Genomic DNA, 12500 nt, shown 5'->3' on the forward strand with positions numbered 1-12500 from the left:
GAAGGTGAAGAAAGAGAGAGAGAGAGGAGAGAGAGAGAGAGGAAGAGAGAGAAGAGAAGAGAAAAGAGCAATGTATGTATATACGTATATAGATATATTTTATATATATTATATATAGTTATATTTATATATACAGTATATATATGTTATATGTACATATTAATGATGTTTAATCATTACTGAATACAGCCACTTCTGTCTATATAAAAAATTTACTCCTTTGGTTTTAGAATTATATTTAGAAATAGATAAGGTTTGGAGATTGTCTTGGAAGCAAATGATAGGCAATGATATTTTCTAAACTATTATCATGCTCACCAGGTTACAAGGCTAAGCCACTTTGAGTATGTTCATGCTGAAGACTTGGAGCGTATTGGTCTTGGGAAGCCTGCGGCAAGAAGACTGTTGGAGACTGTCAAGAAGAAGCGTGCTGCAGCTTGGAGAAAAAATTTGGTGTCTAAGATCTTATCTACTGGCGGATCCCCGTCAAGTAAGCATAGATCACCACCGTCAAGGACAAATGACACTTTGCCATCTAGCCTCACCTGTCTCATTCAGGAGAAGGTAATTGGAGTGGTATATGACATATAATCATTATGTTTCTTTGAAAAATCTATAAGAAGAAAAATGTTGACTGTATCTAGAGTGAAAGTAATACATTTGATTTATCAACTTATTTTGATATGCCTTATAATTAGTTTGTTTAATAGCTTCTAAGTCTCCTTTCTACTCTTTTTCTTAGGACATTGTTCAAGGACGGAAATTGGGTGATGGGAGCTTTGGTGTTGTAAGAAGTGGAGAATGGACAACTTCAAATGGACAGATAAAAGAGGTCAGAAATAAGTTATATGGTGTATTTTACTAGAGTTGTTTAAATTGTTCTAGAAATTTTAGATAAGGTGAAAGTTTTCATATATTTTCTGGTGTTACTTTGCATTATGATTTATAGTGATTTTTTTTTTTTCTCTCTCTTTCTCCCAAATTTAATGAACTTTGTCATACCTGTACAGTTATTCCCCAGAAAGTATATATATATATATATACACATATATATGCATATATATATATGTGTGTGTGTGTATATATATATATATATATATATATATATATATATATATATATATATATATATATATATATATATTTTTTTTTTTTTTTTTTTTTTTTTTTTTTTTTTTTTTTTTTTTTGACACAGGATAAGACAAATAAGACAAAATACATTGTATCTTTATGTACTCTAGTAGGCACTCTCTTGTTTTATATTGATTATCAAAGTTTTGAAAGATAAGCATGAGTGTGTCAATCTAAAAGCCTTTGTAAATGCCAGGTTGCTGTCAAAATACTGAAGCAAGATGTCATCCATGTTCCTGGTGCCCTGGATGACTTTATACGTGAGGTTCAGGCGATGCATCAGCTGTCTCATCCTAACCTTATACAGTATGTTGAGCTTATAGTTTTTATCTTCTTTTAACCCTTTCCTGATGGGTAGTATTCATAGTGGCCCGGGCCTCGCTGCCGGGGGCTTATATCGTCGCCTTAGCATGCACGACCACTCATGCCAAATACCAGCATCCCTTGCCGTTTCTTCGTAATACTACGAGCATATGTTCTGTTTTCAGTTTTCATTATTTTCTAAAGTCTCTACTTGCCATATTTCCTGATAAATCAAGACTGAAGGATATTTTTGTTGTTATATAGACTCCATAGTTGATCATTATTCAGTCTATAGTCTGAATAAAATAAGCAGTGTGTGGCATCATGGAGTTGAAATCGTCGGTTTGTAAAAAATATATATATATATATATATATATATATATATATATATATATATATATATATATATATATATATATTTTTTTTTTTTTTTTTTTTTTTTTTTTTTTTTTTTTTTTTTTTTTTTTTTTTGCTTAGTAAAAATGAGAAAGTGTTAAAAACGACTTAATCACACTTTCAGTGGCAGAAAAATAATATTTTGCCATGATTGTAACAAAAAAAAACTCATGGCATGTCCATACATACACCATGGCATGTACGTACATGCCCCCGGCAGATAGTCCCACCATGCCATGGCATGTGCGTACATGCCACCCGTCGGCAAAGGGTTAATTATCATTGCTTTTATTTCTAGTATAAATATTTGTTAGTCATGTTCAGCTAAGGTTTATCTTGCTGTAATATGATATCAGTGTATTTGTACCCAATCTGGGGCACTGTCTGTGTTAGAACTAATATTCTCTTTTTTTTCTTTCTTTCTTTCTTTCCTAATTCTCATTTACTTATTAACCCTTAGGCAGTGCTTCTAGTCAGTCAACAATGAGATGCATATGTGTACAATCTTTCATTCCCACATGTATGTGCATATCATCTGTTGAGTATCTTTTTCCTCAGTTTGAAGTTGCATGCCAGATTTTCTTTTGACTGCTCAGTATTAACAAAATGTAAACAAAATGCCTTAGTCAGGCTCTCAGTGCCAATTTATAAGTGTTGGAGATACCATATCCCTTCATATCCTTCCACCTTATAGACTAATTTGAAAAGGATAGTGACAGTGTTTTGTATGACATGATGAAAATAGCAGTAATGTTGAAAATAAACCATATGTAGATTATGTATCATTGCCACCAAGGTAATGCCAACAGCTTTTTAAATGCGAGTGCCAGAACCTGTTCTTATTATTTATGTTTGTTTAAATCCAGATTTTAATTTTATGTTTTAATTTTATTTTTGGAGGATTTACGTACAGATGACTAAAAAAGGCTAAATTCAGCCTAAGGGTTGATTTCTTTTTTATCTGGATCCGACTTTGAACTTTCTTTGAAGAAAAGGATCTAGCACAGCCTGTGATGTCCCACCTTCTGTCCTCCTAACTCCTCCCACACACACACTGCAATCATTTCATTTTTTACAACTTGTTCCAGACTGTTTGGGATAGTCCTTTCGAATCCTCTGATGATGGTAACAGAGATTGCCCCCCTAGGCTCCTTGCTGGACCACCTTCGCAAGCAGGCAGCACATGTGCCCATCACAGGTAAGTAGGCTCAGGAGAAACCTCTTTTATGATTAATGTTATAAAAAAAAAAATTATATATATATACATATATATATATATATATAAATATATATTATATAATATATATTAATTATATATTAATTATATGTATATATTATATATATATATAATATGTATATATATATAATTTTTTTTTTTATAACATTAATCATAAAAGAGGTTTCTCCTGAGCCTACTTACCTGTGATGGGCACATGTGCTGCCTGCTTGCGAAGGTGGTCCAGCAAGGAGCCTAGGGGGGCAATCTCTGTTACCATCATCAGAGGATTCGAAAGGACTATCCCAAACAGTCTGGAACAAGTTGTAAAAAATGAAATGATTGCAGTGTGTGTGTGGGAGGAGTTAGGAGGACAGAAGGTGGGACATCACAGGCTGTGCTAGATCCTTTTCTTCAAAGAAAGTTCAAAGTCGGATCCAGATAAAAAAGAAATCAACCCTTAGGCTGAATTTAGCCTTTTTTAGTCATCTGTACGTAAATCCTCCAAAAATAAAATTAAAACATAAAATTAAAATCTGGATTTAAACAAACATAAATAATAAGAACAGGTTCTGGCACTCGCATTTAAAAAGCTGTTGGCATTACCTTGGTGGCAATGATACATAATCTACATATGGTTTATTTTCAACATTACTGCTATTTTCATCATGTCATACAAAACACTGTCACTATCCTTTTCAAATTAGTCTATAAGGTGGAAGGATATGAAGGGATATGGTATCTCCAACACTTATAAATTGGCACTGAGAGCCTGACTAAGGCATTTTGTTTACATTTTGTTAATACTGAGCAGTCAAAAGAAAATCTGGCATGCAACTTCAAACTGAGGAAAAAGATACTCAACAGATGATATGCACATACATGTGGGAATGAAAGATTGTACACATATGCATCTCATTGTTGACTGACTAGAAGCACTGCCTAAGGGTTAATAAGTAAATGAGAATTAGGAAAGAAAGAAAGAAAGAAAAAAAAGAGAATATTAGTTCTAACACAGACAGTGCCCCAGATTGGGTACAAATACACTGATATCATATTACAGCAAGATAAACCTTAGCTGAACATGACTAACAAATATTTATACTAGAAATAAAAGCAATGATAATTAACCCTTTGCCGACGGGTGACATGTACGCACATGCCATGGCATGGTGGGACTATCTGCCGGGGGCATGTACGTACATGCCATGGTGTATGTATGGACATGCCATGAGTTTTTTTTTGTTACAATCATGGCAAAATATTTATTTTTCTGCCACTGAAAGTGTGATTAAGTCGTTTTTAACACTTTCTCATTTTTACTAAGCAAAAAAAAAAAAAAAAAAAAAAAAAAAAAAAAAAAAAAAAAAAAAAAAAAAAAAAAAAAAAAAAATAATATATATATATATATATATATTATATATATATATATAATATATATATATAATATAATATATATATATATATTTTTTACAAACCGACGATTTCAACTCCATGATGCCACACACTGCTTATTTTATTCCAGACTATAGACCGAATAATGATCAACTATGGAGTCTATATAACAACAAAAATATCCTTCAGTCTTGATTTATCAGGAAATATGGCAAGTAGAGACTTTAGAAAATAATGAAAACTGAAAACAGAACATATGCTCGTAGTATTACGAAGAAACGGCAAGGGATGCTGGTATTTGGCATGAGTGGTCGTGCATGCTAAGGCGACGATATAAGCCCCCGGCAGCGAGGCCCGGGCCACTATGAATACTACCCATCAGGAAAGGGTTAAAAGAAGATAAAAACTATAAGCTCAACATACTGTATAAGGTTAGGATGAGACAGCTGATGCATCGCCTGAACCTCACGTATAAAGTCATCCAGGGCACCAGGAACATGGATGACATCTTGCTTCAGTATTTTGACAGCAACCTGGCATTTACAAAGGCTTTTAGATTGACACACTCATGCTTATCTTTCAAAACTTTGATAATCAATATAAAACAAGAGAGTGCCTACTAGAGTACATAAAGATACAATGTATTTTGTCTTATTTGTCTTATCCTGTGTCAAAAAAAAAAAAAAAAAAAAAAAAAAAAAAAAAAAAAAAAAAAAAAATATATATATATATATATATATATATATATATATATATATATATATATATATATATATATACACACACACACATATATATATATGCATATATATGTGTATATATATATATATATACTTTCTGGGGAATAACTGTACAGGTATGACAAAGTTCATTAAATTTGGGAGAAAGAGAGAGAAAAAAAAAAAAATCAATATAAATCATAATGCAAAGTAACACCAGAAAATATATGAAAACTTTCACCTTATCTAAAATTTCTAGAACAATTTAAACAACTCTAGTAAAATACACCATATAACTTATTTCTGACCTCTTTTATCTGTCCATTTGAAGTTGTCCATTCTCCACTTCTTACAACACCAAAGCTCCCATCACCCAATTTCCGTCCTTGAACAATGTCCTAAGAAAAAGAGTAGAAAGGAGACTTAGAAGCTATTAAACAAACTAATTATAAGGCATATCAAAATAAGTTGATAAATCAAATGTATTACTTTCACTCTAGATACAGTCAACATTTTTCTTCTTATAGATTTTTCAAAGAAACATAATGATTATATGTCATATACCACTCCAATTACCTTCTCCTGAATGAGACAGGTGAGGCTAGATGGCAAAGTGTCATTTGTCCTTGACGGTGGTGATCTATGCTTACTTGACGGGGATCCGCCAGTAGATAAGATCTTAGACACCAAATTTTTTCTCCAAGCTGCAGCACGCTTCTTCTTGACAGTCTCCAACAGTCTTCTTGCCGCAGGCTTCCCAAGACCAATACGCTCCAAGTCTTCAGCATGAACATACTCAAAGTGGCTTAGCCTTGTAACCTGGTGAGCATGATAATAGTTTAGAAAATATCATTGCCTATCATTTGCTTCCAAGACAATCTCCAAACCTTATCTATTTCTAAATATAATTCTAAAACCAAAGGAGTAAATTTTTTATATAGACAGAAGTGGCTGTATTCAGGTAATGATTAAACATCATTAATATGTACATATAAACATATATATACTGTATATATAAATATAAACATATATATAATATATATAAAATATAATCTATATACGTATATACATACATTGCTCTTTCTCTCTCTCTCTCTCTCTCTCTCTCTCTCTCTCTCTCTCTCTCTCTCTCTCTCTTTCTTTCACTCTTACACTTTCTTTTTCTCTCTTACTCTCTCTCATTCTCTTTCCCTCTTACTCTCTCTCTCTCTCACCCACTCTCTTCCTTAATCTCTCTCTCTCTTACTCTCTTTTGTTTTTTACTCTCTTCCTCTCTTTCTTACTCTCGCTCTCTCTCACTCTTAATCTCTCTCTCTCTCTTAATTTCTCTCTCTCTCATTGTTAATATCTCTCTCTCTCCCACTCTTTCTTACTCATCTTCTTTCCTACTCTTTCTCTCTCTCTCACTCTTTATCTTTCTCTCTCTTACTCTTTCTCACTTTCTTACTCTTACCCTTTCTCTCTTCCTCTCTCTCTCACTCTTAATCTTTCTCTCTCTCACCCTTTATCTCTTTTTCTTACTCTCTCTCTTACTCTGTCTTTCTCTGTCACTCACTTATTCTCTTTCTCTCACTCACTTTTATTCTTTCTCTCTCACTCTTACTCTCTCTTTCTCTCACTCACTCACTTTTACTCTCTCTAATTCTCTCACTCACTCACACACTTTCACACTCATTCAGTCACTCATTCAAACACACACACACACATACACAAACACTCACTCATTTTTTTTCTCCCTCTCACTCACTCAGTCTCTCTCTTTTACCTTCTCTCTCTATTTTACTCACTATCTCTCTCTCTTACTCACTCTTATTCTCTTTCTCTCACTTGCTCTCTCTCTCTCTCACTCTCTTTTATTCACTCTCTCTCTCTCTCTTACACACCCTCTGTATCTCTCACTAACTCTCATTCTCACTCGCTAACTCACTCTCTCTTATTCTTAATCTCTCTCTCTCTCTTTTACTCCCTCTCTCTGTCTTTCTCTTACTCTCTCTCTTTCTCTCTCACTCTGAATCTCTCTCTTTCTATTACTCCCTCTCTTTCTTACTCTCTCTTACTCTTTCTCTCCCTCTCTTACTCTCTTTTTCTTTCTCTCTTTCCCTTTTACTCTCTTAATCTCGCTCTCTTTCTCTTTAATCTCTCCCACTCTCTTAATATCTCGCTTTCACTCTTAATCACTCTCTTTCTTACTCTTTCTCTCTCACTCTTAATCTCTCTCCCTCTCTTTTACTTTCTTTTTCTCTACACTAACTCTTTCCCACTCACTCACTCTCAATCACTCATTTTCTCACTCATTCTCACACACTCACTCATTTTCTTTCTTTCTCTCTCTCTCTCACTAACTCATTCATTCTCTCTTACTCTCTTTCTCTCTCACTTACTCATTCAGTCTCAGACTGTCACACACACACACACACAAACACACACACACACATTTTTTTTTCTTTCACTCCCCTTCTCTCTCTCTCGCATTCACACTCTCATTTTCACACTCACATTCACTTTCACTCTAACACTCACTTTTGCTTTCACATTCTCTCATTCTCACACTTACTCTCATTCTCACACTTACTCTCATTCTCACACTCACTCTCATTCTCACACTCACATTCACTCTCACACTCACTCCCATTCTCACACTCACTCTCATTCTCACACTCACTCCCATTCTCACACTCACTCTCATTCTCACACTCACTCTCACACTCACTCTCATTCTCACACTCACTCTCATTCTCACACTCACATTCACTCTCACACTCACTCTCATTCTCACACTCATTCTCATTCTCACACTCCTCCCATTCTCACACTCACTCCCATTCTCACACTCACTCTCATTCTCACACTCACTCCCATTCTCACACTCACTCTCATTCTCACACTCACTCCATTCTCACACTCACTCTCATTCTCACACTCACTCTCACACTCACACTCACTCTCATTCTCACACTCACTCTCATTCTCACACTCACTCTCATTCTCACACTCACTCTCATTCTCACAACTCACACTCTCATTCTCAACACTCACTCTCCATTTCTCACACTCACTCTCATTCTCACACTCACTCCCATTCTCACACTCACTCTCATTTCTCACACTCACTACCATTCTCACACTCACTCCAATTCTCACACTCACTCTCATTCTCACACTCACTCTCACACTCACACTCACATTCACTCTCACACTCACTCTCATTCTCACACACTCCATACTCCACACTCACTCTCATCTCACACTCACTCTCATCACACTCACTCTCTTTCACACTCACTCACATCACTCCCACTCACTCCATTCTCACACTCACTCTCATTCTCACACTCACTCTCATTCTCACACTCACTCTCACACTCACACTCACTCTCATTCTCACATCACCTCATTCTCAACATCACTTCATTCAACTCACTCTACATTCCACACACTACTCTCATTCCACACTCATCTCATTTCACACTCACTCTCACACTCACTCTCATTCTCACACTCACACTATCTAAGGAACCAACCTGCAGGTCATCACGTATCCTGGTGAAAAACTGTGCAAGCTGTACTTCCACCAGAATTGTGCGTATAACTTCCAAGTCATCCTCACCAACATCACCCATCAGTTTGAAATGTCTGAAAGAATAAAATTTGTAGTAGGAAAGGAGAAAAAAGAAAATTATTTGAGGGAGAAAGCCAGAAAGAGTGAAAGATTAATACCATAGCTGTTTTACTAGTGTCTAGCATCAAGCAGTTTCTGTATACTGTTTGGTGATAAGTCATGGGAGTAGCTGATGCATAGGGATTGTCTGGAGTGACAAGTGCTCTATTGTCTTCTTGTTAAAATGAACTAGAAGTTCATGTTGCATAATTGAGCTATGGAATGTTAGCAAGTGCTGTTGCTGCCCCTTGGGGTTCTGATTGCCAGAATGCCTTTTTTTATTATTGATTGTATGGAGATGAAAATATAAATAACAACTCATGTGTAAAAATTTTCAATCCTTTTTTCATAACAGATTTACAGTTTATTCTTATTAAAACCATGCAGGACTCACTAAATGTTACAAAGCTATTTTTGTTTCAGGCTCTCAATCCCCTTCCCCTCCCTTTCAGGTATCAGCCGCAGGAGGGAGTCGCAGATCTCTTGAGAGCTCCGGGAGTCAATACAACCCATTTCTTCTTTTTTCTGCTTGCTTCCTACTTCTTTCCTTTTGCACCTTGCACAGAAAGTTGCCTGTCCCCATCAAAAGTGCAAAATGAGAAACACACACACACACACAAACACACAGATTAGGGTTATATTTCAGGCCATAACTCACTAGATACAGTGAATATAAGTGTAAAATTTCATGTGAGTGTTGCCAGATGTAGTAGCTCTGTCAAGGATTTTATTCACCTCAACCCTTTCCTCCAAGCGACTGCTCCCGTTAACCTTGAATTGTAACTTGGAGGGGTCAACTGTCCATGAAGATTTCTCATAATTTCTTAATTCTGTTTCTTCCTTTAGAAAAGATGGACCATTAATTCTATCTGAATAGCTTGTTATCAATGGGATTCCTTTTTTTTTTTTTTTTTTTTTTTTTTTTTTTTTTTTTTTTTTTTTTTTTTGGTGTTAGAACTAACAGGGGATGAAAGTCTGAATTTGTTTTGGTGTGAGTGGTGTATGCTTATATGGTGAGTGGGCAGTCATGCAGAGGATTATAATGAAGTTCTTCAACTGTGATCTAAAGAATGCATTCAAAAAGACAGGCAGTCCATGGAGGGAGGGAAGAAGGAATTTTATCACCAATGTTTCTTCCATATAATTTTTTTTCTGCTTCCTTTTACTGCTGACATATGTCACAGTATATAAATTAAAACTCAACAGCAATAGTTACATTACTGGGATATTTGTAATACTTTCTTCACATGTAATTTATCACATTTCTTGACTCAGTACACAGACATATAGCATCTGTAGAAGTAATGCTGTAGGTCAGCTAGATTTCACTTAGTACTGTATACTCTAGTAAGACTAATCTTGGGTTAATTCCATTGATGATAAATTCTCAGGATCTACAATCCCTTCCCTGCTAAAATAACTGTGGCCAAAATTTGCTACCAAAGCATGAAACACTCATGTCATGACCTAACAAGATGTATGGATCCAAACACTTTGATCTTAGGAGTTGATTACAGGCCTGTCTTTACTTTGCAAAGATTGTCTTATATACATAAAAGTTGTATTATGTATTTTTGTTTCCATTACTTAGATTTTTCACACTGCCCTATTCTGGATAATTACAAAGGAATGTCTACATAACAATACCTGAAACTGTAATGTTCTGGTTAAACAAACAGTTCATTTATTAATAATCAAAAAAAAAAAATAAATATCATCCTAAAAAGCAAAAATGTGTATGACATTCACTTTTACTGATTTTCTAGAAATTAGTACTGCATTTTTCACTCCACTTAATGGTATATAGCAACTGTACACTAGTCCTTGGGTTTGTTTACATACAAACCCTGGCAAAGTTCTAGAATAGGTCTGTATCTTAAATCCATCATATTTAGTATCAACTGATTCCTTATGATGTCTACTTTTCTCTTACAGTGGTTTGGATACATATTGGCCTTCAATAGAAATGATACTAGACTCCATAGGTGAGAAGAGCTTGAGATATCCCTTGATGCATCTCTGTCTTGACCCTAATGGGAGAATGGATCCAAGTAGTAAACATTTCTCTCCACTCAATCAGCCCAAAATTATTTCTGTGTAATTGATAGTAGTTTTAGGTTCCTTGTATTATGCTTATTTAGCCTACTAGTTTCACCAACTAGTGTATGCTAGTTAATAGACATTGACAGGAGTCCATTGATAGCAAATATGATAAGATTTTCAGAAGTACACCCAAATCTTTAAAACAATATAAAAATTTGTAATTAATCTAATATTTGTTCCAATACCCATGCTGAAGACCAATACTAAATGTATTTCCCTACTGTTGCTCTCTCCCCAGCATCAACTGACTTGAAGTCTCTACAAGCAAAATGACTGACTGACTTCTTAACCCAATGCTGCCAAAAAAATGTGATGTTCACAATAGTAATCTCTTGTAAAATACATCTACACATATTTGGCTCTACTAGTATTTAGACACTAAGGAGTCAATTAGTAGTCTACATGCCCTCACCAGATTTTCCCCTTCCTCGAGTTTTTGGGATTCTATTTTCTAATGTTATTAGTATCAATGCTATTGTTGTTATGACTGACATTACAATTATTAGGTTCTTAACACTACTAATGGCAATACAAAATAAAATATTATCAAAAATCAAGGAAAAGGGTGAACAGTTGAGACAGGTTAGACTAGTGATTAACTCATTGGTGACTAGAGCGAAGGTCACACTAGTCGGTCATACTACATTCAGTGTCCCTTCGGAAACTAATATCATATGGCTTACTGCTGTATACCATTACTAAAATAAGATTTTACCTATATTTAAGATTTACCTATATTTTAGATTAAGAATGTGAAATAAAAATAACAAGATTAGGAAAAGTGAAATATGCATATTTGTGGAGAGTTGATGTGTGTAGCTCGGGTATTTATTGCTTATTTCATCTATAAATGTTTCTTTCACATTCCTGCTTTTATAATCCTTATGACTGCTGTTCCACAACTGCTCTTTGACTCTCACTTTATTCAACAAGCGTAAATAACTTCCGAAAAGAGCTCCATGCTTTTAGCATGTCAAAGTGGGTTGATGTTTATATTCGTTAGTCAAATGAACATTTATCCGAATTATCTATAAACATTTAATGAGATATCGTTGTTCAATGCAATATATATATTTGCGTCTAATAATTGTTTGTTTTTACCATGATATATAATCATTTTTATAAGATTCTAAATAAAGAGTTTACCAATAATTATATTATGGTTTTTGTTTCGGCAATATATTTCAGCTCTAGGCAGGGATGAAATACCGACAGAGCGTTTCCATTCTGCGGAGGGATTTTCATCTTGGATCCGTTTACAGCAAGGGAAGCATCCAGTTCTGTAAAGGGATCCCTGGGCAGAACAGATTAATGTGACAGCCCTTAAGCCCTTGTGGAGCCATCTAAGTATAAAAACAATTAATAACTAAACTCACTGTGGACATGGCATGGCCATATATGTCATCCCTGGTGGCAGCAGATTATATCTAATACTTTGATATATAAGCAGAAGCTTCCTATCCAGTTTCAAGACAAAGTCAATTTATACAACAATACTAGCAGGTTTTTAAAAACATAAAGGGAGTAATTTAAACAATCTTCTCTGTCAGATGATACAAGTTAGTTATTATATAAATGC

At 34.8% G+C, this 12500-nt stretch overlaps 1 protein-coding gene across 1 annotated transcript; it reads right to left on the reverse strand.

Annotated features, from left to right (window-relative positions):
* Positions 1 to 3250: 3250 nt before the first annotated feature.
* LOC119575324 (activated CDC42 kinase 1-like) lies at positions 3251 to 10844 on the reverse strand (the record flags this gene model as incomplete). The annotated part of the gene is given in 6 exon segments (XM_037922871.1): positions 3251 to 3360; positions 4865 to 4974; positions 5469 to 5558; positions 5737 to 5979; positions 8682 to 8793; positions 9213 to 10844. Coding segments are annotated over 5 exon segments (652 nt in total), but the record flags the coding sequence as incomplete, so codon positions are not given.
* Positions 10845 to 12500: the final 1656 nt, after the last annotated feature.

The sequence above is a fragment of the Penaeus monodon genome, chromosome 7 (genome assembly GCF_015228065.2).
Source record: "Penaeus monodon isolate SGIC_2016 chromosome 7, NSTDA_Pmon_1, whole genome shotgun sequence".
Lineage (NCBI taxonomy): Eukaryota > Metazoa > Arthropoda > Malacostraca > Decapoda > Penaeidae > Penaeus > Penaeus monodon.